This window comes from Schistocerca piceifrons, chromosome 4 (genome assembly GCF_021461385.2).
Source record: "Schistocerca piceifrons isolate TAMUIC-IGC-003096 chromosome 4, iqSchPice1.1, whole genome shotgun sequence".
NCBI classification, from domain to species: Eukaryota; Metazoa; Arthropoda; class Insecta; order Orthoptera; family Acrididae; genus Schistocerca; species Schistocerca piceifrons.
Genome location: NC_060141.1, coordinates 123,991,606 through 124,018,818, shown reverse-complemented (window position 1 = coordinate 124,018,818; position 27,213 = coordinate 123,991,606). Strand labels below are relative to the sequence as shown.

The window sequence follows — 27,213 nt, the reverse complement described above, 5'->3', positions numbered from 1 at the left end:
TTCCCTCGCACATTTATTCTGATCGCGCACAACTTAAGTCACATCTTCTACTTTCCTTCTTAATAAATTAAGTTTATTCAGCCAATAATATTTTTGATCCAAGACTGACTGAAAATCCTCGAGATAATGTGCACACACTTACATGAATTTGTTGAAGCAGTATTGACACAATGTAACGAGACACGTACGTATCAATTTCTTGTGGCATGTACACTAACATTTGTAGTAATAAGAATTGGCCTACAAAAACATGTAAAGTAAGAGATTTATATTTTCAGAGATCAGCTAGCCTTATGAAACGAATTGTATTATTAGCTTTGAGAGTTAGCTTAAGCAAGTTTTAAAACTAGTTTCAAGCATGCTCTACGTACTTCCCTGCAAATTATCGCAGAGAAGCGACACGTTTCTTCTTAAATATTGTCCGATGCTTATGACAGGCAGAACAGTCGTTAGAAAACATTGCTTTCGTACCAGAGTGAATTTCATCTGTACTTGTGGGACCATACACTCCGCGTGTCACCGACAATGTAGTCAACGTCCGTCCACCGCATTAGATATCGACACTTTATTACACATGATCTTCCTTTCATTGGCCCATGTCTAATGCGTATCTTTAGTGGACACGTTTTTGTGATACATTGCTTTGCTCCAGACATAACAGGAATTTCTTTCTTTTTAGTTTTATCTGGTGTAATGATAAGGGTGTGGTTGCAATTGCATATTGGATAAGACATGAAATGAAGCAAAAGAATACAAATTGATATCACATCTCTTGGAAGCTGAATCGTTGGCATATAAGCTCCTAAGCACCCATGTGGTGATCAATTGTACACCTGACTCCGCTAGATACCTACATGACAGAAAGTACACACAAGGTAAGAAGTACTGTGCTGAGTAGTGTTCGAAACCGAAAGCCACTCCCACAACTTCCAAATTTCATTGAACATCGTAGTACGATGACAACATTCGCAGTGTGCACATTTGTAACGTAAAGATTTCCAGCATATCGTCTCCTCAGTGCTGCAGCTTAGCACCAACCGTAATCCATAGGCAGTCGCACTTCCTCCATTTGTTTAAATCGGCCAAAACATGTCCACTTAAACAGTATGGATAGCGTAACAAGAATGACACTGACATAGTTTTCAGGTTAACGTCCTCGCGGTATATAGTAGGAAGGGAAGGAGTTCCCTGACATGAGAGTAACTAATATTTTCTGACGAAACATCAGTTCCATTAAATGGGATTTGTTGTTGTTAGAAAATAAAAGAAGTAATGCTCTGACTACGATGAAAACGAAGAAAAATAATGGACACATACTGCATAAGAGCTGTATGAGACCAGGTGGTCACGTTCTGCACTTACAATAGAACTCTTAACTTGACCACAAAATACTCATTTATTCCTTATGCGTTTCGGCATTTCGCCATTTTTCAAGCAAAATACAGTTTGCACTTACTCTTAGAGTAAGTTAAATGTGATACTGAGCATCATTAGTGTTCTGTTTCTTTGACAACTGCGAAATGCCGAAACTTGTAAGGAGGAAATAAAATAAATGTTTTGTTTGCAAAGCGAGAGTTTCGTTATAAAAAGAAACAAAGTATCCACTGCTAACACACAGGACTGCAACTTTTGTCGCTTCTGTTGCGTAGCACTGATATCTTGCTCGTTTTGTCGAAACTTTGCCTATGATTGTTCCGTCTCTACTTCGCAATGTTGTTATCTTAGTTAGGGTTTCTATGGTAGATCAATTACTCAGGACAATGTATCACTATCTCTGAAAAATAATCCTGTATTCGTATTCACAAAAAGTCCAACGTGTGCGTCTGATTCTCGGAAACGTCTGTGCAAACATTCTGGCCTCTCTGAAGAAGCTTACGATATTCTCTGGTGATAACTTTGTTTCTCTGGAACAACATTCGAGCTTCTCAAGAAATTATGTCGAATTACTGCACCTTCTGAAGAGTATTTCACGTCTGTTAAATAATTATGAATATCTTTTTCTCTAAGTTTTGTGACTCGATTGTCAGAAGTTCCCTCCAGGAAAGTTCAGCTAAACGCTCAAATCGTGCAGTGTGCCTCAATGCCGTTTTCAATCAGTCACCTTTTCACGCATCTACTCTTCATCTCAGCGAAATTTTATTTATTACAGTGCAGCCACCTTGTTCTCAGAACTGATTTACTCTCGTCAGTCTTTCCTGTTTTTTTTTTATCAAGTACTTGAAGGTGAACCGACTGTTACGTTCATATTGTAAAAGAATTGTATTTTCTAAATTCAGCTTCCAAGATGGCGTTCTTCTTGTAAAACAATTTGTGTCGAAAGAGCACGTACTTTCCACTTCAGTGATCCGCAAGTATAAAATTTCACAAACTCCGTTTCAGGTTGATGTCAACCTTTCCGTTTTCGTTTTATGTTTATGTTCATTGTATTTTTTATGCGGCTTGAGATATAGTTTACATGGCGCTGGAGAAATCACTACAGAGAAACTAGTATGTACAAGGGAGCTTACTGATGGTGTTGGGTGTAGCAGCGGGGAGGAAGAAAGGGAAAGATATACGGCAGCATAAAACCATCCGAAAGAGTGCCGACCTAACCCAATGGATCGAATGTCTTGTATATCGATGAGAAGATATGAAGGAAACACTTCACTCACACACACACACACACACACACACACACACACACACACACACACACATACACACAGGCTGTTTTAACAACGCATACGTCTCAGTTTTACAAGGCTTCCTATGTTGCAGCACTGGATAACTGTTGATTAAGTTTGAAACCAGAATTGTAAGAACACAGATAAACGTAATTAACGGCAGAAGACATCACACTAATCCGTAAAACGTCGCCTACAACCTTTATAATAGCCTCAATCTGTTATTAAGAAAGTGTCTGTAGGCACGTCACACCTAGCTGAGTTACCAGTTTGCATGGCGGTTTTGTGTTACGTTGCCCCGCTGCTGTACACATTCCCACACCTTTTCTGTGGGATTGAGATCGGATGATTTTACGGGGAGGTAAAGGAGTGATTGCCTGGGAACGTATAGCTCTCTGTTAACATGGCTGTTCTCATCTTGCAAAACGCGAATATCACGGTAACTAAAAATTCAGATGGCTCTGAGCCCTATGGGACTTAATATCTGAGGTCATCAGTCCCATAGACTTTGAACTACTTAAACCTAACTAACCTAAGGACATCACAAACATCCATGCCCGAGGCAGGATTCGAAACTGCGACTGTAGCAGTAGCGTGGTTCCGAACTGAAGCGCCTAGAACCGCTCGGCCACAGCGGCTGGCTCATAGTAACTCATCACGAAGAAGTGAACGAGTAACACTTCGTTAACGGTCGTTTTGAATAAATTCCTGATTCATGTTTATGATATGGTAAAAATATCACAGAACCACATCAGCCTGAACTCAAGCATCCACAGACTGCAGGACGAACGTCGAATCTACAATAGGGCGTCGCTGCACCCGACATTTTGCATCATTTGAAAAGAGGTAAAATTGCGACTCCTTCAAGCTAACTGCAGGCAGCTGTTCTCTAGTTTCCCCGCGGTTTGCCCCGTTAAAGACGTGCAGCTTTATGTGTCACCGTGAGGATTGGCATTCTGCACGGTACCCGCCTCCAGATGTGCATTGCACGCAGCCATTTTTGCGATGTCCACTCGTAAACTGATTGACAGCGATTCCTGTCGACGTAGAAACCAATCATCATTGACTACGCGTGAAACTGGTATCGGTCCCCGTGGATTAGATGATGTTAACTATCACTGTTATTATTGCATTTCACATGACTGCCAGTAATATTGCTACACCAATAAATCTGCCAGGTTCATTCGTGGTGTGGTCATGGGAACGTCCTAACGTGATGTCTACTTTCTGCCAAGTCATCTGCGCTGATTCCATAACACCGGCGGACACATACACACTACTTCAAGTTCGTGACTCACCGGCGGAGTGTCACAGGATCGTCTGGAATCAGTTCCGAAATTACCAGTGTGCTCTTCTAAGGAGGTAATATTACACTATGTGATCAAAAGTATCCGGACACCTGTCTGAAAATGACTTGCAAGTTCGTGGCGCCCTTCCTCAGTAATGGCGGAATCCAGTATGATGTTGGCCCGCCCATAGCCTTGATGACAGCTTCCACTCTCGCAGGCATACATTCAGTCAGGTGCTGGAAGGTTTCTTGGGGAATGGCAGCCCATTCTTCACGGAGTGCTGTACTGAGGAGAGGGATCGACGTCGGTTGGTGAGGCCTGGCACGGGGTCGGCGTTCGAAAGCATCCCAAAGGTGTTCTGAAGGATTCAGATTAGGACTCTGTGCAGGCCAGTCCATTACAGGGTGAAGCATCCCCAACTCTCTTGTGGTTCCCTTTTTAGGTACTCCACGTCGACGTCTGCTCGTAGATACATATCGTCGGCATGTTTTCCGGGTTTACTTCACTACGTGACAGCGACGACTCTCCGATGAGGTGCGGGCCTTGTGTTTTGCTATTACTGCGAGTCTTGTAAATATCGCTTTTAGTTGGAAATTTGCCCGGCTAAAACGCTCCTCTTTTATGATTAAGACAGCCTGCGCCACCTTTCGGAGGGAGTGGGGACGTCAAAGAGTCACAAAAGTTCATATTAAGCAGTCCGTAAAACACGTAAACGTTCACTTCAGTTAGCATGTTAGTTAATGCCTACGCTTTCCGCTAGATGGTGCTGACTTCCTGCTGAATAGCTTTGGTTCCGTAAAACCTTCACTGATTAATACTAGGTAAATGAAATAAGCACAACACTCTTGTATTTCACCTTCACTCTATATTCAAAGATTAAGATGGTGATGGATGATGGTCTAATTAAAAGGTTCCTAGCCTGGAGGAATCTAAATAGTCCGCAAATGCCGATATGCACGCGCTCTACGTTCAGCTTCGGGACTAACGGCACACGACACTTTCAAAATTCCACACGTTAATATCTGAATATCGGTACCTCTGAATTCACTCGTATCAGCAGATAATTTGAGTTTCTGTCGTCTATGTGTCCGTAAAGTTCCAATCTAGCACTAAAGTCCTAAAATCCCCTTAATACTCCGTTCCTACCAACAGTCAGAAATCGTACACTACATCACTTTTAATCTCCGTAATATTCTAATAGTTTATCGTGAATATTAACACGATAAAGTCCAATCTAATTATTGTCTCGCTGAGTGACACGGGTTCCCCGCCCTTTAACGAAACAATCAAGGAAAAAAAGGCGGCGATAATGACGATCAGGCCTTTTTATAGGTTTTTCATCACAAGAGTTTAACGTCACTGCCTTCTCCATGACGGAGCTTCCGTGGCTTTGCTGTACTTAGACGTTAAACTACTTGCTGATTCTACACTACTTTCCCCTCTAAAAATTCTATTCTTAATTTTAAATTATTCTTTCTATAGCTTCTATCACTGTAAACTGAACCGAGGTGTTACAAGGGGTGATATTGTCGTGTAACCACTCCGTCACAGGCCGTGCATTATGAACAGATGTTCGTTCATGTTGAAAGATGCAATCGCCATTGCCGAATTGCTCTTCAACACTGGGGAGCAAGAAGGTGCTTAAAACATCAATGTAGGCCTGTGCTGTGGGTGGACAGCCCCCTCCATGAAAAACACGACCACAGCATAACATCACTGCCTCCGAATTTTACGTTTGCAGATGACGTTCAAGGGGCATTCGCCGTACCCACACGCTGCCATCGGATCGCCACGTTATGTACCGTGATCCGTCACTCCACACGATGTTTTTTCACTCTTCAATCGTCCAACGTTTACGCTCCTTACACCAAGCGAGACGTCGTTTGGCATTTACTGGCGTGATGTGTGGCTTATGAGCAGCAGCTCGACCATGAAATCCAAGTTTTCTCACCTCCCGCCAAGGTGTCATAGTACTTGCAGTGCATTCTGATGCAGTTTGGAATTCCTGTATGGTGGTCGGATAAATGTCTACCCTATACACATTACGACCCTCTTCAACTTTCGGCGGTCTCTCTCAGTCAACAGACAAGATTGGCTTGGCACTTCACTATCACATCGGAAACAGAGGACCTAAGAATGCTTAGGAGTGTGGAAATCTCGCGTACAGACGTATGACACAAGTGGCACCCACCCACCTGATCACGTTCGAAGTACGTGAGTTCCGCGGAGCGCCCCATTCTGCTCCCTCACGATGTCTAATGACTAAGGTCGTTGATATGAAGTACCTGGCAGCAGGTGGCAACACAATGCACCAAATATGAAAAATGTATGTCTTTTTGGGATGCCCGAATACTTTTGATCACATAGTGTACTTTGTCCGGCGACTTATAAATTAATCACTGATAGTAGTCGACCTACGAGCAACATAAAACAAGAAAAAGAAATTGCTACGTTAGTTACAGTATCCACGAAAAAAGACAATGAAGCGATATTTCACATTAGGATACGCTTCGTACATTCAGCGTCTGAAGCTACCAGTGAGTGACGTAACGTGCCTAGGTGCGGACGATTCCGGCCCTGGCGGTGCTCCACGCGCGGACCTGCGTCTTCAGCTGGGCCTGCTGCGCGCAGCTGGCGCCTGGGCGCCGCATCGTGGGCCGTCCACGCCTGCGTCGTCGCTGCTGTACGACGCCTACTCGGCCGGCGTCATCCTGCTGCTGCTGGCGTTCGTGGGCAGCCAGGTGTCCGCCATGCTGCACTTCTGGGGGGACATCCTCAGCGTCACCACCAACGCCTGCGTCACCTTCACCTACACCATGGCCATCTTCAAGCTCCTTGTCGTCCTCACGATGCGACGGTCTGCGGAACACCTCATCAACGAGCTGAACAGATGCATGCAGGTACAGGCAAAATATATACTTTGTTCTCCTATATCCCCTCTCCACCTCCACAAATTAAGTTCAAGTCTTAGGGAAAATGCTTAAGGAAATTCGTGCTGTTTCTTAGGGTCCAAAGCTGGATCCACTGGTGCTCTTGACCTATATAAAAAAAAGCTTTTAAAAGATTAAAAATATTTCAAATATATCATTTTTGTTGTTGATACAAGTAGATTAGCTCTGAGAGCCAAAATACTACCCACAGAAACAGCCCAAACTAACTGAAAGAAATATCCCCTAGTACACACATTATGCAGTTTCAGTCAAATAAATATGAGCTACTCTAATCAGAATGGTATTAATACAATACTTGAACACCAAATGAAGATGCACGTATAAAATATGACTTGGCGGCAAAAAGGATTGAAGGCTAAATCATGTTATCACTTGTTAAGCTTGTGATGGAAGTTAGCTTGACATGTCTCATTTCGACGTGCAGCTTGTTGGCCAAAGTTTTTGATTATTATCTCACGTTTTGCCATCACGATGGCTTAACATGTTCAACATTCATTCACCGCTGCAATTGTAGGCATTAAAAAAACAGAAAAAAACAACCGTAGGTCGAAGTACTCAAGAAGAAAGCCAACATACAACAGATGAAAAAGCGGCCACGAAAGCATCAACCATTTCAACATTTACTGCGTAGAGCTGGAGAAAAAAATGGCATAGCTAATAATTTAAGCAAATGGGTATCAAAATTTTACATGTGCTTCAACACATTAAGCTAAATTTGTCATCGTCAGATGTTTTGAAAACTGTAACGTAAAAAAGAAAAAAAAAAGCAGCTATAAATCTTACCAGACTCCTCTTTCAGTTTGGAAATTCTTACTTTCCTCGAGGTCCAGCCGAAGCTCTATCAGTGTCGAATTTATTGGTCAGTACACTAAACCCAACCAAAGGGCCGTTTGTGAAAGACTGTTCGATTAGTTTGAAACGGAATCACAAGCTTTCTCGTAATCTATGTATCCGAGACGAAGCGGTAACTGTATGTTCTTAGTACAGGGTGGAGCACGAATAACCGCCAATTGTCATGTATTGTTTCGAAGCTATTGCGACGAAGTTTTGTATTGTCAGTATTTTTTGTCAGTATTTTTTATTATCTAATTACTACATGTTTATCTATTTATTGTTGTATCTGCTCGTGGTGGACAACAATTCGTGCGTAATTGACGAAACGTCTGTCGCCAGGGCTGTTTTTTCGTTCACCACCCTGTATAACTGATTCAGAAAATTTTGTCAAGTGTCTACTCCGGATTTTGTGAGAAGCAAGAGACTGGTGCCATTCTAAATTAGTTTGTTTCATGTACAGATAGAAAGAATTTTTTAATTCTAGTATACTATCCTTCAATACTGGAAAAGATATGTTAACAATTTTACGCTTAATAACAGAAAAGCTGTGATTCTGTGACTATGTTCCAGGCCAGAAGTGAGTCATCTATCTCTTACATCTGTTCCACTTCTTCGTGCCACCATATCTTTCTGTGCTTTCGTTAAAGATCGCTTTCACTCATACGTTCAGGCAGTGAAAGCTGAAAATCACCGAATCACAAAATATCATGTTTACAGGTTTCACTTTCATTTTTTCCTTTTTTACTAACGAAATCGAGCCAAACCTCACTTTACATAGTATCATAGACTGCAAAGCATAGAAAATAGCATTTTTCTTTTTATCATCTTCTGACTTGGAATTTCTGTCTTGTTTAAAAATGACATAATCGGGCTGATGACATAATCGGGCTGATGACATAATCGGGCCGACTTTTGTCTTATATTTTCCCACAGATCTATTATTCTAGAACACAGTAACGAGTTTACACGTTTTAGAAAGTAGGACATAATTCACGAACGTTCGGCACTACAAAACATTGCATTCTTGAATCCACAATATTAAGAAATGTTTCTATAATTTCTAGAATACTCGGAAGAATCCCTGAAAGTTACGGAAGACTTCTAAATATAGTCAGATTTCAGAAGAGTCTAAATCGAAAATTATGTTCTCAGCATTTAATCATTCAGGAGGGAAAGAGAGAGCTGCGTGAGGCTACAATTTTCATTCCAATAACAACCACTACAGACATACGCGACACAGTCCACTTGTCAGTAGAGACCGTTTACAATGGACGTCTCGGAACGGAATGTCATACCATCGCACAGTGCATATCGAATGGAGCCATTCAAGCAGATCCCGTCAGCAGACAGCACGGAACGTGGGGTGGCTCAACAGAATGCAAATGTCGAGGTTTCTCTGGAGGAAAGTGCTGACGTTGACATCCGCTGCGGCGCAGCGGCATCTTTGCGAAGTTACCTCACATATGTTATGGTACTGGATTTTGAGCTTTCGTGTCTTGTTAATTTGTATTTTAATTACAGAGTTAATCTTTCAATCTGAAGTGACGTGTATGCCTCTCTGAAACTTTCTGGAAGACTAAAGTTGTGTGCTGGAGTTCGAGTCCTGTTCCGGCGGACAGTTTCAATATACAGGAAGTTAATTGCTTGCATTATTTTCGTGGCATATTGAGAAGATTACATGAGGACCTGGATATTTTTTCTACGAGTATTCTTCCACAAAACAGACCAGATATCTTGAATCAAAAAGTAAGATCACATCAAATAGAAAATAGAAAGCCTACAGTGTGCGAGTTTCTAGATAAATAAATGAAACAATTTTCTTTAAAGAATCTATTTTAACAGTGAAAAAGATTTATTAAAGGAGAAAAAATTATCTGAGGTATATCAGAGAAAGCAATTAAAACACAAAGGATGCAGCGCACAAGCACTACGTGTTGCCCTCTAAATATTATTTCCTGTGTTTGTACGAATATTCTTTCCCGAAAAAAGAAATGTAGGTGTTTTGTAATGTTTGAACGACGCTTTTTCCTATTCATCTCACCGGTGTGGAAAATTTAGCAGACTTTGTCGAGACTATCCATTATCAATTTTGCTTTCGCTTTTTATAAAGTGAGGCATCATCGCTAATTCCTTTACTAACCTCCTCGATGATTTATTTACAGTCATCATCTCTGTGGTTCCGAATATTCTCACTTTTTATGATGGACGGTATTTCGTAACCTCATTGTCACTGTACAGTACTGGGCTAAATGTCGTACAGTTTTGTCAAGTCCCATCTTATATGGCCATGCCGGTGTTTGACTGTGACTATTCTTTCTTCTAGCTCTTACGTGTTTGTCTTTGGTTTGTTGAAGCACACTACCAATAGCTTCGTGTTAATGAAAAATATCTCTACAGTGTTTGAAGAATGATTTAACATTATTTTACAGTATCCACGTATGTACAATACTTATAAGTAAAGGCTCTTGACATGATACCAACTGTAGATAAAATCCATACCTAGTACAAATATGTATGTATGTATATTTGTATGTTCCACCTCTGCTCCTAACCTATTGAGCTGATTTCAATCAAACGTGGTACACATATCCCTTGCTGTCAGGAGACAGTCGCTATGAGTGCATAAAACCCTTGCCCCTCATAGTTTGGGCGATACAACTTCATAACCAAAGAGATGCGCGAAATACGTCACGTTATGCATTACTTTTAAATTTATTACTTCTGCGATACTAAACCTCTTCACAATAAATTTCGCGGGTGGTATCCACATACGCCACTAAATGCATCTACAAAATTTATATCATTGTATGACACATAGTTAAAGAGATATGACGTAATAAACACTGAGATGCGTGAAAAAATTCAGCATCCATGAATAAAGTTTCAATACATTTATTCGTTACTGCTAAAACGCTCGTACAGTCGAGTCAAGGAAATCCCTATCACCTAAAAGCACTTTTGACTCGTTTCAACTGCGAAGCACAAACGGCTGAAGGCGGAAACAATAGCCGCCTCTATAGCTATAAAGAGGCATTTCAAAGAGATGTCTACAAAATCGCGTTCTGGCTCCTGTACATAAAACTAGAAATATTGTTTATAATTAAGTTCTGAGTTAAATAAACATACAAGAAAATTTGTATGTTGCATACTATGTCTCTTAATTTGAGTACTATACTTACACATTTGTACAAGATGTCTACTTCTTTGTACGACTGTTTCACAATTTCAAAGCTGGAAATAAAAATTTTTCGATTTAACACTATGAACAATGTTGATTTTTTTGTCTTCACTCTAATAGAAAATTGCTAAATGAATAACCGGCAGTCCCAGATTTCTCTACTAGTAGAATATGAAAAAAATACTTGGTAGAGAGTAGAGAGCGTAGGCCTGAAAATAAAAGTTTTAGGGGACCACTGATAGTACGTCAAATTTCATAAAAAAACGTTACTGTCTCGTGTTACGTCAAACTGTAGCACTTGTTGGAAGGAGTAGCCTGGATTTCACAAAGTACTGGAGCTAGCGGATTTGTAACGATTAAACTGCAGTAAAATACGAAGAGCTTCTGTAAATTTTGGAAGGTACTAGGAGAGGTACTGGCAGAATTGAAGCTCTGCGGGGAGGTCGTGAGCCGTGCTTGGGTAGCTCAGCTGGTAGAGCACTTGTCCGCGAAAGGCAATGGTCCCGAGTTCGAGTCTCGGTCCGGCACACAGTTTTAATAAACCAGGAAGTTTCAAATCAGCGCACACTCCGCTGCACAGTGAAAACCTCATTCTGAAAATGGGAAGTGTTTACATCTCCTTCTTGTCTCATCTGACAGTTGCATGTAGGGTCATCAACTGAAGACAAATTTGGCATTTAAGTAATTGTCTACCCTGCTCACATTTTGTTGCGTAATTCAAAATGTTAACGGTTTCGGCGTTCTGCCATCATAGATAATTAGAAGCAGTCTGATACGAGTGCAGAGGTTAATTGCTTAACCCCGCGGTTCCGAGGGTCTTCCAAATTCTTAGATTTATAGCTCCATTGACGTCTGTTTCTGCGGCCGTAGCATTCCTTAGGTTTATAACTCTAGTGAGAGTGGTTCTAAAAGAAATTAACACCAATGGCTTCAGTGATGCTTAGTTCGTGTATCAGTGGGATGATCACCTGAAAGGTAACATTTTCTATTGCGTGTGCCTGCGCCGGATTCATCGTCGTAAAGTTTTCGATGAAACTTAACTGGACGCATAAAAATTAAGATGGGTGGTCCAACCCTCTTTTTTTAAACAACAAAAGAGAAAGAAAAGGTGAACAAAAGAAACAAAGCCGGTCAGGGTGGCCAAGCGGCTAAAGGCGCTACAGTCTGGAACCGCGTGACCGCTACGGTCGCAGGCTCGAATCCTGCCTCGGGCATGGATGTGTGTGATGTCCTGCCCGAGGCAGGATTCGAACTTGCGACCGTAGCAGTCGCGCGGCTCCGGACTGAGCGCCTAGAACCGCTAGACCACCGCGGCCGGCCATACAGCATTGTATTGTAGTGAAACATGGACTGTGGGAAAACCGGAACAGAAGAGAATCGTAGCATTTGAGATGTGGTGCTGTAGACGAATGTTGAAAATTAGGTGGACTGATAAGGTAAGGAATGAGAAGGTTCTATGCAGAATCGGAGAGGAAAGGAATATGTGGAAAACACTGATAAGGAGAAGGGACAGGATGATAGGACATCTGCTAAGACATGAGGGAATGACTTCCATGGTACTAGAGGGAGCTGTAGAGGGCAAAAACTGTAGAGGAAGACAGAGATTGAAATACGTCAAGCAAATAATTGAGGACGTAGGTTGCAAGTGCTACTCTGAGATGAAGAGGTTAGCACAGGAAAGGAATTCGTGGCGGGCCGCATCAAACCAGTCAGTAAACTGACGACCAAAAAAAAAAAAGTTACCCTCACTTTGATGTAATGGCGAAATTCAAATTTTCTCATGCCTGTGCCTGAAGTGTCCCATTCAATTTGCTGTAGCTGTAAACTACAATTATGTTTTAATATTTTTGTATTAGCCTCATCTTCAAATGTCATACATCCACCTCATACGTTTTCCTTAAGCGATAGAGAGCCCTCATTTTCCTAATTTCCAACGTGCGTATTTGTAGAATTATGAACTACGCATCATTTGGGGTTGTACAGTAGGCCGTTAGTCTCAGTAGCACTCCCCACTGCACTTTATAATGAAGCTACCTTTACGAGCTGTAAGCTATGGGCACAAATTCTCGCACCAAACATACAACTGATATGAAGTTTTGGTATGCTCCAGTTGTTTTCATGCAAAATCAATACTGCCTATATGCTTTGTTAATAGTTTTGTGCAGCAGGTTTCCGGCCTTTTTCCACTGTATGATGCATGCAATTACTTCTTTCTTAGGGGGCATCTCTAGATATCTCGTTACTACCCTTGTAATTGTTACATCGTTTAATTTTATTTTTCTTGCTAGACTCCATTGCAGCACCAGATATGTAGTTTTTTTGGTGCTAGTGAAAATATGATATTTCGACACCAAAGTTCATGAGGCCAAGTATTGCACTTGCCTTGTACAACGCTTCTCGAATCACCAGTTACGACGAACAACACAGTACCTACACGCTACCAGTTCGCTCCCGTTAGTTCTTCCATGGGCTCCAGCACTACATACAAAAACTCTTGACCACACACTGATCCCTGCAGATAGTCTGTAATGCAGCCGTCGGGATTTACTACTTAAATACCGTGTCCGACTAGGGGCTACGACAGTAAGCATGCTGGACTTCCAGTGTCGTGTTACAAACAAAATTTTATAAGCTCACATAGTGAGACTGCTTTACTTTTGTGTACACACTTTTGAAATCGAAATTTTTGGAAAAAAAAAACAATTTTGTTCGTACGATAACTGAAAGGTTGACGTAGGTATGGTCAATAGTTTAGTATCGTCTAACACTGTATTTAGGTAAGAACAGTTTTAATATCTATGGGAAAATGTTCACGCACGCGTGTACACACACACACACACACACACACACACACATATATATATATTCATACGAATTGTGTTATTCATCTATAGGATTATTCAGCAGTTCACTTAAGTGCGTTTCTGAGGTTTCATGTAACAAACTCCTAGCTATTTCTCTTCCGTCCCACTCTCGAACAGTCCGCGTGAAATACGAACACTTACATATTTACGTGTGACCTCTAATTTTTCTTATTTTATTATAAAGTTCATTTATCTCTACGTAAGTGGGCACCAGCACAGTATTTTCGTACTCTGAGGAGAAAGTTCGTGACTGAAGTTTCATGAAAAGATGCTGCCGTAACTATAATGGCTCTCTCCCCTATTTCGCGGTAATACACAAACGAGCTCCCCTTCTCTGAACTTATTCGACGTCCTCCGTCAATCCCGCCTGATGCGGATCAACACCACATATTAATACCGCAGAAGAGGGCGGACAAGCGTGATGTAAACAATCTCATTAATAGGTCTATTGGATTGTCTTTAGTTTGCTTTCCCTACAACGTTATCTATGTGATCGTTCCAACTTCAGTTATTGGTAAATGTAGACCCTTAGTATTTAGCTTTAGTTTTAGTATTTACAGCCTTTATATTTGCATTATTTATCGTGTAACCGAGGTTTAGCGGATTCCATTTAGTACTCATGTGGATGATTTCACACTTTTCATTATTCAGTTTATTAACTACACAGAAAAGTGACAAAGTAAGCAATCTCGAAGATATTGCACAGACAGCAAAATTCTGTAACTTGGCTGAAATGGCTTGAAATGTTATGTAATGTCAGGAAGAATTGGTGAAGCGGAATGAAATAAACTTTAGAGCCAAATAATATGACTGAAGTAAGTTTGTCTTTATGTTTCGATAGAGCAAATAATGTATTTTTATTATGATGGGTAGCAAAAATGATTAAGGCAACTGACAGTCATAATAGTTCAAAGAGAATGTCTTGAGAGCTGCACTTTGCAAACTCTGTTGGTCAACTTATCTTTGTAGACGCATTGTTGACGTGGGTGTCATGACTGTGGTGGCAGACTGTGAAACGTCCCCTTTGAACAATTATACATGACTGTGCTTAAACTGACACACAATATTTTGTTAGCGCAACGCAATCTGACTTTTAAAATTCCCTACAAAAGAATGGCCCTGACTAACATTAAACTATACCTTTCACAAATCACTTACCTCACAAAAATCTTCGCTGCTCAAGCTACTGCAATACAGCGAGCGCCACTACTGCCAGCTAAATAAAAGATTCAAACTATGGAAGGTACTAACTACTGATAGGGATAGTTAGCAAATGAAAGATATTAATAGAGAACAAACAATGTATTTACCTTGATATCATCATATATAAATATAGCAGTTCATGACAAATTTCAAAACTCCGCCATCTCTCTCCCCACATCCACCACTGCTGGCGGCTCACCTCCAACTGCGCAACGCTACGCGCTGTTCACATCCAGCTGCCGCTGCCCAACACTACAATGGCAGACAACAATGCAAACTAGCCACAGACTGCACACAGCACAGCCAGTGATTTTCATATTGAGCGCTACGTAACGTTGCCAATAAGAAAACATAAACAGCCTACTTACATAGAGAAAACATAAACAGCCTACTTACATAGCCCCCATGCTCCCCACAAAAAATTTTACAAATTTTTTTTGGGCAGTGGCCAATAATGATTTGATAAAATTTTTCATAATTACAATAACAAAGAAATCAAATGCACACACTTATTGATACAATGTTGGTCAAAAGCTAAAATTTTCTCACAGTCCATAAAGATAGTCCTAATCATTCATCATAATAGTAATTACAGTTTTTTTTCACAAAGTCTCATTAGTAAAAGAAATTGCACACAGAAGTAGTGGATTTCCATGCAGTCTTGAAGAAGTAGCGTTGTCCTTCCAACGGAAAGACAGTGCTGACTCTTGACATGCTGACAGATAATGGGCCACAACAGAGCAAACCCACAGCAGAGTCATTCGAAGTTTGGAAGAATATTGGTAGGTAGGTCATCACAGAGCAGACCCACTGTAGTCCTGGTAGAGATTACGGTATTGGTGGACCATCAAAGATGCAGACCCACTGTAGTCCTTGTAGAGATGGCCAGCAGCCATCTGTTGCGATTGTGCAGGTGCACATTCACCATCAAAGAGTCTTGTGGAGAATATAGCAAGTCCATAAACCACCACTTGTGCACTCACAAAGTTTTTTGGAATTGTCCTTAGAACGAGCAATGCTGTTATCCAGTCCCTTGCTGAATTATCAACACACGTGCAAACACTAACAGTCCCTACTTCTCACATATTGTCCATATACTATGACCAACAGAAACGTGTGCAGTGAAATGTTACTTAATTTGAAGAACTGGTAACAATTACAATTTGGTAACATAAAAATACAATAACAAAGGTACAAAATACATCATTAAAGACATAACAATACAGATAACATTTGTAGTAATACAGGCTTTACAAAAGAATCGAAATAACATATACATCAGTGTTACAGGAATTATAAGTACCTACATAAAGATCAGAATAGCTTTGGAAACAACAACTTCACACATGAGCATTAAAACAAAACAGAATTAACAATATCTAACATCTTTACAAAGTAAATAACATATTATTAATGCCAATTATATTCGAGGATAACAGTATTCCTCATCATAGTGAATGTAGCTTAATATTAAAAGAAGAAAAATTCTATGAAACTACACAGAGACAGGAAGAAAACAAATACACAAGGGTACACAAACACATAGTGGGATAACACCAATAGGAAAGGACAGGGTTCGTTTTCAGTGTAACATGTGGTACTGCAGTCCAACCCAAAACTTCATATATCTTTCCTCTTATTTCATCCTTTGTTTCCACCAAAAAAATTCTATCTAAGCATGCTTTCTGTATTTATGTGTTCACACATTTCTTACCTCAACATTTATTTCCAAGAAAATCCTACCTATACCTGCTTTCTGTACGTTTTTCGTATAGATTCTCAATGCATTTCTTCCAATTCATCGCAACTCATTCTCTTCTATAGTCTACCCCCCCCTCTTAAGCTAACTTAAATCTACTGAGCGCTCAGATGCTAAACTAAGGGACGAGGCAATGCAGCAGCACATAACAAATTAACACAAACAGCAATGCAAAAAAATGGAAAATTGCAAAGCAAGCTACAGTAAATATAAATTACCAAGCAATGCAACATTACAACTAATATGAGCCAATGTACAGTAACAAGAAGAATAAGTCAGTAGTAAAACTAGCTTAACAGAGTAACACAATTTAAAATTAAGTAGCACTATGCCTGGCAAACAGCAGCAGCAAATATAAAAAATATAAAACTTATATCTATACATGACAAAGCTCAAGCAGAAAAGATATTACAGTAAAAACAACACTGCAGATAAGGGAAGTGTATATTCACATCTTAATGTCTATGTAAATTAAAGTGGTGCACCACAACAACTTATTGTAAAAGAAATATTACCATGTACTTGAAAAGAAAATTATGTGTTACTGTTACTAGTTCCTTCTTATTGTTCTTTCCTTTCCAAGTGCTCCTTTTTTAAAGAATGTGGATCATAAAATAATTATTTAATAGATCTGTTGACAGAAAGTGTTCACATTAGCAAATGCATTTCATTTTATAAAAGCAATGCTGCAACACAGCTGGAAACCAGATATCAAATGAAATAAGCAATTACGCAAACCAAAGCATAAAAACATCATTCAATAGCTATGTGGCATTTCGTAAGTCAGTAGCTCTCAATTCTCGTAGAAAGACACTTGTCATTATCAGGTTTGCAGATGTAAGAATATTTCCGAGGATAATGGCCTCCCCTTTTTTTTTGTTCTACCTGTGCCGCTGAAAAGGGCTCGCAATAATGGCTTTTTCTCCAGGCGTCTGACACAGCTGGGTGCCCGCGACGCATTATGTGCAGGTGGTCACTTAACTTTCGTACGGAAATATTTACGACAGCAGTTTCTGCTACCGTGGCAGTCTCATATAAAAATATTTCACAGGTCAAGAATTAGTGTTGCAAATCTGTAGAAACAAAATCCTATAAATATAAGTGTCCAAAAAAAATATTCGTCAGCATTGTGATACAGTCACACATTTCATAACTCTTAAAGTACGTTTCTTGGTTTCCAACATCCTGTTTCACAAGTCAAGAGCCCTACCCACTATTCATTACTCCTTACCTTATTACACATATCTGTATCCATCGACACTCGTCAATATTTCGTCATTATAAATATGAAGCATAATCAAATAACTCATATAGCCTCAGCCTATTAATCATAAACATACCTCAGCAGCATAATACACATCGTCGTCGTAAAAATAACATCACAACACCTCAGTCAAATCTCAAAATCGTCGTAGCTTCCTCCAATAATTAAAAAAATTCTCTGCTCATGTCAAAAGTGTCATCTGCCTCAAACGTACTTTAAAATCATGCTCCCTTACCAAATATATCATTCAAAGCTCTCATAGTATCACAATGGTTCCAAAAAAATATGAACAGATCACACAGTACAGACAAAATACAATTTCGTAACTGTGAAGTAATCCAACTCTGTAATTGCGTAAACATATGTCACTGATGTAATAAAAAAAAGTTTATCTCTCAGTTAAATGATCAGATAGCTGTGTAATTCTGTGTTAGAGAAATATGGTACCGATGTGTAAAGTTGTATAAGCAAATACCATATTAGCTAGGGTTCCTTGTGGTTGCCACACACATGGTACACAAAGTAAGTGTGTACCCCCTGAGGATTAATGTAATTATACCCTCAGGTGTTACAGATTACAGCAATGGAATGAAATGTATCACGGAAAACTTTCTTTGTAATTCAAAAATCTTTAAAAATAAATGTTTTAAGTACAAAATTAATCACTCAAATACGTGTACTGTAGCGCTAAATGTGCGTCTTGTTGCAACATAATCTGTGTGGAAATGTCGTAGTTATCGTCCTCCGAAAGCTAAGTTCTGCAGAAGTCAATGTACTTACCTCATAATACACAAAAGTGAAATGCTTTGCGTATAAATGTCTTAGTTATTACGCTTATTGCCGTGATGAGGAAAGTACTGTGCTATAACGTATTGTTGTGCTACGGAAAAGGCAGTCTCATTGTAGCTATACCACAAAAGTTACTACTAAAACCTGTTTTAGAAACTGTGCAGATATAAAACAGAAACACTGCAAAAGCAACATTGTAAATTGTCACTCATTAGTAGCGTCGTGATATACTCGTGTAGCTGTCAAATAAACTAACCACTGTGTCATCTGGTATCTCTCAGAAAGCACATTAAATTCAGAATGTATTTTCAAATAAACCAAAATGTTGCATTAAAATCTCATTAGCAGTACTGGTAAATGTTCTAAGTATGTAAGCCTTATAGTCGTTCCATAATCGTGCAACTAACAAGCAAGAATGTACACACACAATAACACTGTGACGTCTGTTCACTATAACAATGCATTCGTCATTTCTGTTTAAATAAGTTCTCTTGGTTCTTGATTGGATATTTAACTTCAAACATTGTTGTATGTTAACAGATTCTAAGTCTAACACAGCATACTAGTAATGTAAAGTGAAAAGTTATATGGCAAAGACAAAGTTAAAAAGCAGATTATCTTTCAATAAACGGTTTTACATGTGAAATGTGGTGTAAACCTTTACTCTTCCTAGTACGCAGAGTTTCAACGCAATTATCATGTGGTATACGTCGGATTCTGTAAGGTCCATTGTAAACTAGAAAGAATTTGTGACTCAAGTGTTTCTTCTTATGTGACAATGAATGAGCTTTAATGAGAACTTTCTGACCAATATATAATTTCTTTGCATTTGCTTTACCGTGTAGTTTCCTCCTTTTGTCTGCTGCAGATTTTATATTTATAATAGCCAAATCAATTATGTCTTTGTGTCGAAGTTTACGTGTATTCGGGAAAGGTACAAGCTCTCTGATTCTGTTCGGTGGTTCTTCATTCTTCAGTACAAGAGTAGGTGGTAAAGCAGTGGAATCATGAGGCATTTCATTCAGCACATTTTGAAATAATTGTAGATATCTGTCCCAATGCTGATGCTTTCTGTGTCAATAAAGTCTGCAAAGCTTATTGATTTCTTTCATAATCCGTTCAGACGGGTTGCAATGTGGTGAGTACAATGAAATGAAAACAGGTTTGATTTTATGATTCCGAAGCGTGGGTGACCAAACAGCAGATCTAAATTGCGGTCCGTTATCTGAAATGACTTTAGCAACGTGGCCAACTTCACGTAAGAAATTTTTAACAAAGGCGTTGGATACAGATCGTCCAGTGGCTTTACGTAACGGAGTGAAAGAAACAAATTTTGAAGTAAGTTCAACAGCGACTAGAACGTACGAAAATCCATTGGATGTTCTGACAAGCGGTCCCAAGAGATCAACAGCAGCAAATTCTTTTAATTTAGAAGGAATAATAGGAAACAACGCAGCACGATGTGAGACAGTAGATGGTTTCGCCTTTTGACAAAGTTTACAAATAGACAAGACTCTTCGAATTCTTTTTTCCATATTGTTAAAATAACAAGTCGTTCGAAGAATATGATAACATTTTCGTGGACCAAAATGTGCGTAGCTGAAATGAATGTACCAAATGAGCTTATTAACAAAATCGTCAGGAATGCAAAGTACCCATAGCTTGTCATCAACAGTGCAGCGTTTGAACAGTATGTTGTTTCTAACCAGATAATAATGCCGAATCTGTGTGTGTGTCTTTTCATGCCATTTGCTCTTGATGTCTTTCCAAATCGGATCTTTATCTTGTTCATGAGCAATGTCCTTTAAAGATGTGGTGATGAAGTTTTCAAAGGCGACTTTCTGAATGTAAAGAATACTGAAATTTTTCTCGAGGTTGCCTTCTGTGGTACTTTTCTCAAGCCCAACCGGTGCGCGTGACAGTGCGTCCGCAACAATGTTCTCCTTGCCGGGAATGTAGACTATTGTGAAGCGGAATTCTTGCAGAAACAATGCCCAACGTTTTAACCTGTCATGATTTAATTTTGAAGACATAAGAAATTGTAATGCACGATGATCACTGTATACTTTTACGTGCTTACCAGAAAGAAAGAAACGGAATTTGTTAAATGCCCAAACGATAGCTAAAGCTTCTAATTCAGTAACAGAATAATTTTTTTCCGATTTTGTTAGCACTCGGCTAGCAAAAGCAATGGTTTTCTGAATGGTAGTGCCATTTTCTATGGCTTCTTGAAATAAATGGGCACCAAGACCGACTTTAGAAGAATCCGTGCTAAGGCAGAAATCTTGTGACAGATCAGGATGAGCTAGTATTGGCGCGTGAAGTAACGCTTCTTTCAAAGAATTGAATTCCAACTGTGCTTGTTCGTCCCAGTTCCAAATAATATTTTTTCCAGTGAGAGAACAAAGTTTTGGTGTAACAAGAATTTGCATATTCAGAAAACGACGGTAAAAATTTACGAGACCTAGAAAACTGCGGACTTGTCTTTTTGTGGATGGAACTGGAATGGCTCTGATTGCTTCTAACTTTTCAGGATCCAGTTGAATCCCTTCAGAAGAAATAATATGTCCCAAAAACTTCACCTTTGTCCTACCGAATTCAGACTTTTCCAAGTTAACTGTAATTCCAGATTCTGCAAAAATACGTAACAAACTGTTGAGGATGCGATTATGTTGTTCCCATGAAGCTTCTGCTATCAGAATATCGTCCACATATAAGGTGATGTGACGTTTTAAGAACTCAGGTAATATGGAATTTAACCCACGAATGAATGCTGCCGAAGAAATGTTCAAACCAAAAGGAAGTTTCCGAAACTGATAACAAACGCCGAAACAAAGGAAAGCTGTGTATTTTCTACATTCTGGATGAAGTTCGATCTGATAAAAGCTGGATCTGAGATCAATGGAAGACAACACTTTTACACCATTAAAATTTTGAAGAAGTTCTTCTAACGTTTGCGGCCTGTCTGTTTCAGGAATAATGATCGTATTGATTTGTCTCGAATCTAAGACAAGCCTGATCGATCCATTTTTCTTCTCAACAACATGTAATGGATTGTTGTATGAGCTTACTGCAGGCTCAATAATGCCCTCATTAAGCATAGATTGTATTTCTGTTCTAACACGGCCCCTATAATGCGCCGGAATTACGTATGGTCTAACACAAAATTTAGTATGCTCACGAACACGAAATTGATATTGAAATCCCTTGATTGTTCCTGTTTTGTGAGTAAAAACTGTGGAATGTGCTTGTAAAATCTCAAAAAGGTCCTGCCTATCAGTGTCATTACAATTCTCAATTGTTTGAATTTTATTCTGAATTAACTTATTAGTGTCAAATGCGCCGTCGATATCATCCCTGTCAGTACTTGCAGAGTGATTGTTAGTGTCTAGTTCCGTAGAAAAGTCCGAACTGTTGTCTAACAGAAGGTAAAGCCGATTAATTTCCTCGTCATGGTTTGAGAGCCAATCTTCAAATTTCAAAGCTATTGACTTACCTTCTTTCTCTAAACTTATTTCAGCATCGTGAAAGTTTAAGATTGCTTTGTATTCGTTCAAAAAGTCTACTCCCAATATAATTTCCGTCGACAATAATGGAACAATGAGAAAGTTCATAGAGAAGCTGTGGCTTTGACAAAAGCATTCTAAATTGGTTTGTTGGCGTACATCTACACTTTTTCCAAAGATTGCACCTTGTAATTTAATCTTACGTAACGGAAGTGTGGGGCAATCGTTCGATTTGTTGCATTTGCTAAAGGCTGTTTCACTGATTACTGAAATGGGACTGCCAGAGTCAAGTACTGCCGTAAATTTTACGTCATTTACAGTAATGTGAATCACAGGATATGCAATGTTGCTATGTTTTACGTCGTGTTCCTGGAGTAAGATGTCTCTAATGTCTTCCATTTTTACGTAATTACTAGCTACGGCAGATGCGTCGTTAGTGTCATAAGAACGTTTTGTGGCTGCCAGCGGTGTGAGTCATTGCCTATTGTCTCTTTGTTGGCGCGCGTCGTTATTGGGATTTGGAGACCTAACTTCTACAAATTCACCTCCTCGAGAGGGCCCTGCTCTGTTTGAATCCCGCCAGTTCTGATGCAATTCAGGTCTGTCGTTACGATCACATCGTCTGTCGTCATGTCGGTAGTTCCTGTAGTTTCTTTCTTGTCGGTTAAGTGGTGGAGAATTTCTCCCTGAATCGTAACTGCGCGCTGAACTGTTGCGTCTGAAGTTATTCTGTCTCCCTTGATAATAATTATTTTGGTTCCCATATTGTCTGTTTCTCTGATTGTCTCTGTGATAGTCACTACCGCGGAGAGGTGATCTTTCCCTGTAATTATTACTACTCTGCCAACGGTTGTCGTACGGGTGGTGTCTATTTTGGTCACGATTTGCGTTGTAAGAATAGACCAGTCGTGTCTGGTTATTGTTTCTGTCGTCACGGAATTGTGACGGATGTGACCTGTAATTGTTGTGTCCTTGTTTTCGCGTTCCGCGATTGTCAGTGTCAATTTCTAATTCTTGTAAGAGTCCCTGAAATGCTTCAATGTCGTCTTTGCAACGTCCTGCCAAAATAATATGTCGTAAATGTTCAGGCAGTTTGATTAAGCAAATGCGGATGAGTTCTGAGGGGCTGTATGGGTTTGACAGGTACTGATTCTTGTGCAACATGTCTTCAAAATATTTCACAAGACTGGAGAATTCAGATTGTTCGAAATGTTTCATCATTATGATACCATGTATTACGCGGTCTTGTGTGGCTTGAGACCAATACGCTGAGAGGAAGGCATGGTAAAATTCTCCTTCACTGTGGCAATCGTGAATGACCGATCGCATTCTTACAGCTGGTTCATTCTCTAAGTAGCCACACATAAATTCTAATCTGTGTTCTAACGACCAGTTGGGAGGAAAACAATGAGAGAATTGATGGAGCCATGCTTGTGGATGAATGTCGTTGCCAGAATTCTTAAATGTTTTGAATTTACGTGTAGTAATGAACAGCTTATAGTCAAAATCGTCATGTCGGCGAGTCGCATATCGGTCATTGTTAGGTCGTGTCGGCCGTTCCATCTCAAAATTCGGTGCACATTGCCGATTTCTTTCATAACTTCCGAAATGCCCTATGTTATTATTTTGTGGCTGTTCCGTATTTCTATGTCCCTCTTCCCGTATTGGGGCGCGAGTATCCTCTGAAATACGTAATTCTTGTATTACCTGTGTCAGCTGATCTTGTACTTCCTGGATTTCTCTTTTGTACTGTGTATTGATTTGATTTTGATTCTGTTTGAATTTTCTAATTTGTTCATACTCTTCTGTGTCAGTGAAGGCTACAGGTCTTGTGTCATTCAGATCATCATCTACCTTTGTTGATAAGTTAGTGACCTGATCCGAAAGTTCGGCTACTTTCTCCGATAGTGAACACATTTCCTCAGTGTGTTTTTCTGAACCAAGTTTCAGAGTGTCCATTTGTGTTGAAATCGAATCTACTGTGTCCTTTAAGTTTTCCTGAGTTTTTGCAAGTTGCGTAACCGAATCGGTAGATGCAACTGAGTCAATTTTAGCCCACAAGGTCTCATGATTTTCATGAACAGTGGTTTGCAGTTCTTTTATGGCTGCTTCGTGATTCTGTAATGCATTTTCATGCCGCGAAAAAATAGGTTGAAAATGCTCACAAATTTGTGTTTTTACGTCATTACAGACTTTTTGACATTTCGATTCAATGTTACGTAACTCAGTGGTTAAGTCTTCACGTGTTTGTTCAAGAGTTTGTTCCAATGAGTCTAACTTTTTAAGATTTTGTTCCACTGTGTCTAACTTTTTGAGATTTTGTTCCACTGTGTCTAACTTTTTGAGATTTTGTTCCACTGTGTCTAACTGTTGCTGTGTTTGTCTCTGGTGTTGTTCCATTGTGTCTAACTTTTCAAGCTTTTGTCCCATTTGTTGCATTAATTGTAATAACAATGCACTGGTGTCTGAAACATGTTCCTCAGTGCTTTTCGGCAATGAATTTGCACCGGCAACATTCACATTTTGACTAGCAGAAAATGTGTCTTGACTTATTTGAGAAAACGGTGAGGATCCAAAACCTGAATCTACAGTATTTGCGAGATCGTGTCGTGTCATTTCGGCTTCCTGAGGCGAGCTATTGCCGACCGATCGATCGATAATGCTTCCCTCTTCACTACCTGTTTCACTGTCTACACCATTGTTTGCCGCCCGCTCCATTTCCCTATGCGCAATTACCAAATTACTACTTTGAACATTAGTAAATTCATTACTCGGCGGCGCTGATAAGCTACGCTCGTCGTCACTATTATTTCTCAGTTTAGTTTGGAGCCTAGTGTTACGTTTTTCACACGCCATAATTGTCACAATATTTCACACGATAACACAGAAAAGCACAATTTGAAGTGCAAAAATAGGAGAACACATTAACATAGCACTGAAAATAATATGTAGTTAATTGCAAGCGTAGCTGCGAAATACTTGGTGCAAATCAACATGCATGCCACAACTGTTTTAGTGTACAACAATGAAAGGCTACAACTACAAAGGAGATTCTCTCTACAATTACGTGCTAGCAATAAACAAAAGCTACACTAAATACACAAACTACAAGAAAAAATCAGAAGATTCCAGTGAGGTATCCTGGCAGGGTCGCCATATGAAACGTCCCCTTTGAACAATTATACATGACTATGCTTAAACTGACACACAATATTTTGTTAGCGCAACGCAATCTGACTTTTAAAATTCCCTACAAAAGAATGGCCCTGACTAACATTAAACTATACCTTTCACAAATCACTTACCTCACAAAAATCTTCGCTGCTCAAGCTACTGCAATACAGCGAGCGCCACTACTGCCAGCTAAATAAAAGATTCAAACTATGGAAGGTACTAACTACTGATAGGGATAGTTAGCAAATGAAAGATATTAATAGAGAACAAACAATGTATTTACCTTGATATCATCATATATAAATATAGCAGTTCATGACAAATTTCAAAACTCCGCCATCTCTCTCCCCACATCCACCACTGCTGGCGGCTCACCTCCAACTGCGCAACGCTACGCGCTGTTCACATCCAGCTGCCGCTGCCCAACACTACAATGGCAGACAACAATGCAAACTAGCCACAGACTGCACACAGCACAGCCAGTGATTTTCATATTGAGCGCTACGTAACGTTGCCAATAAGAAAACATAAACAGCCTACTTACATAGAGAAAACATAAACAGCCTACTTACAACTGTTATCTTTCTCTCAGCATCTCCATGACGATTTTATGTTAAAGAATCCATGGCATACATCTTCCTCCGTCATCTCAGTACATCACCACCTTACATATACCAAGCCACAGCTTTTTCTCAGGGCACCGCAACACGGAGCATAGAGGGTAGTGATGTGTGCACCACAAGAGCACGCATCTGTGTTCAAAGCAGGCCTACACTGACATTCACACTACCAGCAGTAGACTGTCAACACTCGACTCTTTCACATGGAGGTATAAAAAGGAGAGCTGACTCTACAAATGTACACTGTAGGTTGCTTCGAAAGCGCCGCCGCACAGTTAGATGCAACAAAAAAAATAGCAGACTCCTGTTTACAAGTGGTTATTTTTCTTAATTTCTCTAGCGTATGCGTAATAGTTGTTTTAAACAGAAAATGTTACAGTGATTTACTGAATAACTGAATAACAAATCGTCAGGAAGTCACTATCAGACGTTTTTATGTCCTTAAATGTATATTTGTTTCAGTAATGCGACACATTTTGCTTCGCTAATGTAACAAATATTCGTTGTACATTTCAAATAACCAAGGAGAGAACTAAGTGATATGGAAAAGCTGTTTTCGAAATCTAAGGTTTTCCTCCACATTGACTGACGAAACTGATATTCGGTCTGTGTCGTCTTCCGGAAAATGGTAGGGACATATATTGCTATGATTAATCGAATGCAACGTTTCTTTATCACAACATTCCTCCAGACAGCTTTTCGAGTCATAAACCAAAGCTCAGCGTTCTGGCCCTGGTGGACCAATCGACCAATCGAGACAGACCGATCGCCATGTCATCTTCTGCAATTGTAGAACTAATTCACAAAACCAAGATCGCTTCGATCCTGTTTACTGGATAACCGGTTTCAACACACTAAACCGGTTATCTAGTAAACAGGATCGAAGCGATCTTGGTTTTGTGAATTAGTTCTACAACAGAGTGATCGCCCCACTACGCACTGTGTGTTCACTGCTCTACAACTGTTGTCAACGGATGCGATGCGGTATGGGATCAGCATTTCATGAATATAAACCACTAACACTCACACTAGTACTTGCACGCAAGTAATTTCCCCGAACCGAGCTACGAGACCCAGTTCTGAGGGGAAGAGAATTTTGTGACGGCAATGCCCGTTCCA

At 39.8% G+C, this 27,213-nt stretch overlaps 1 protein-coding gene across 1 annotated transcript in view; it reads left to right on the top strand.

Moving 5' to 3' along the window:
• Window positions 1-6,432: 6,432 nt before the first annotated feature.
• Window positions 6,433-27,213, top strand: part of LOC124795658 (odorant receptor 4-like) — a 65,397-nt gene continuing 44,616 nt past the window's right edge. The window contains exon 1 of the mRNA XM_047259732.1: window positions 6,433-6,852. Within this exon, the coding sequence (XP_047115688.1) occupies window positions 6,433-6,852 (420 nt within the window). The remainder of the gene's footprint in view (window positions 6,853-27,213) is intronic.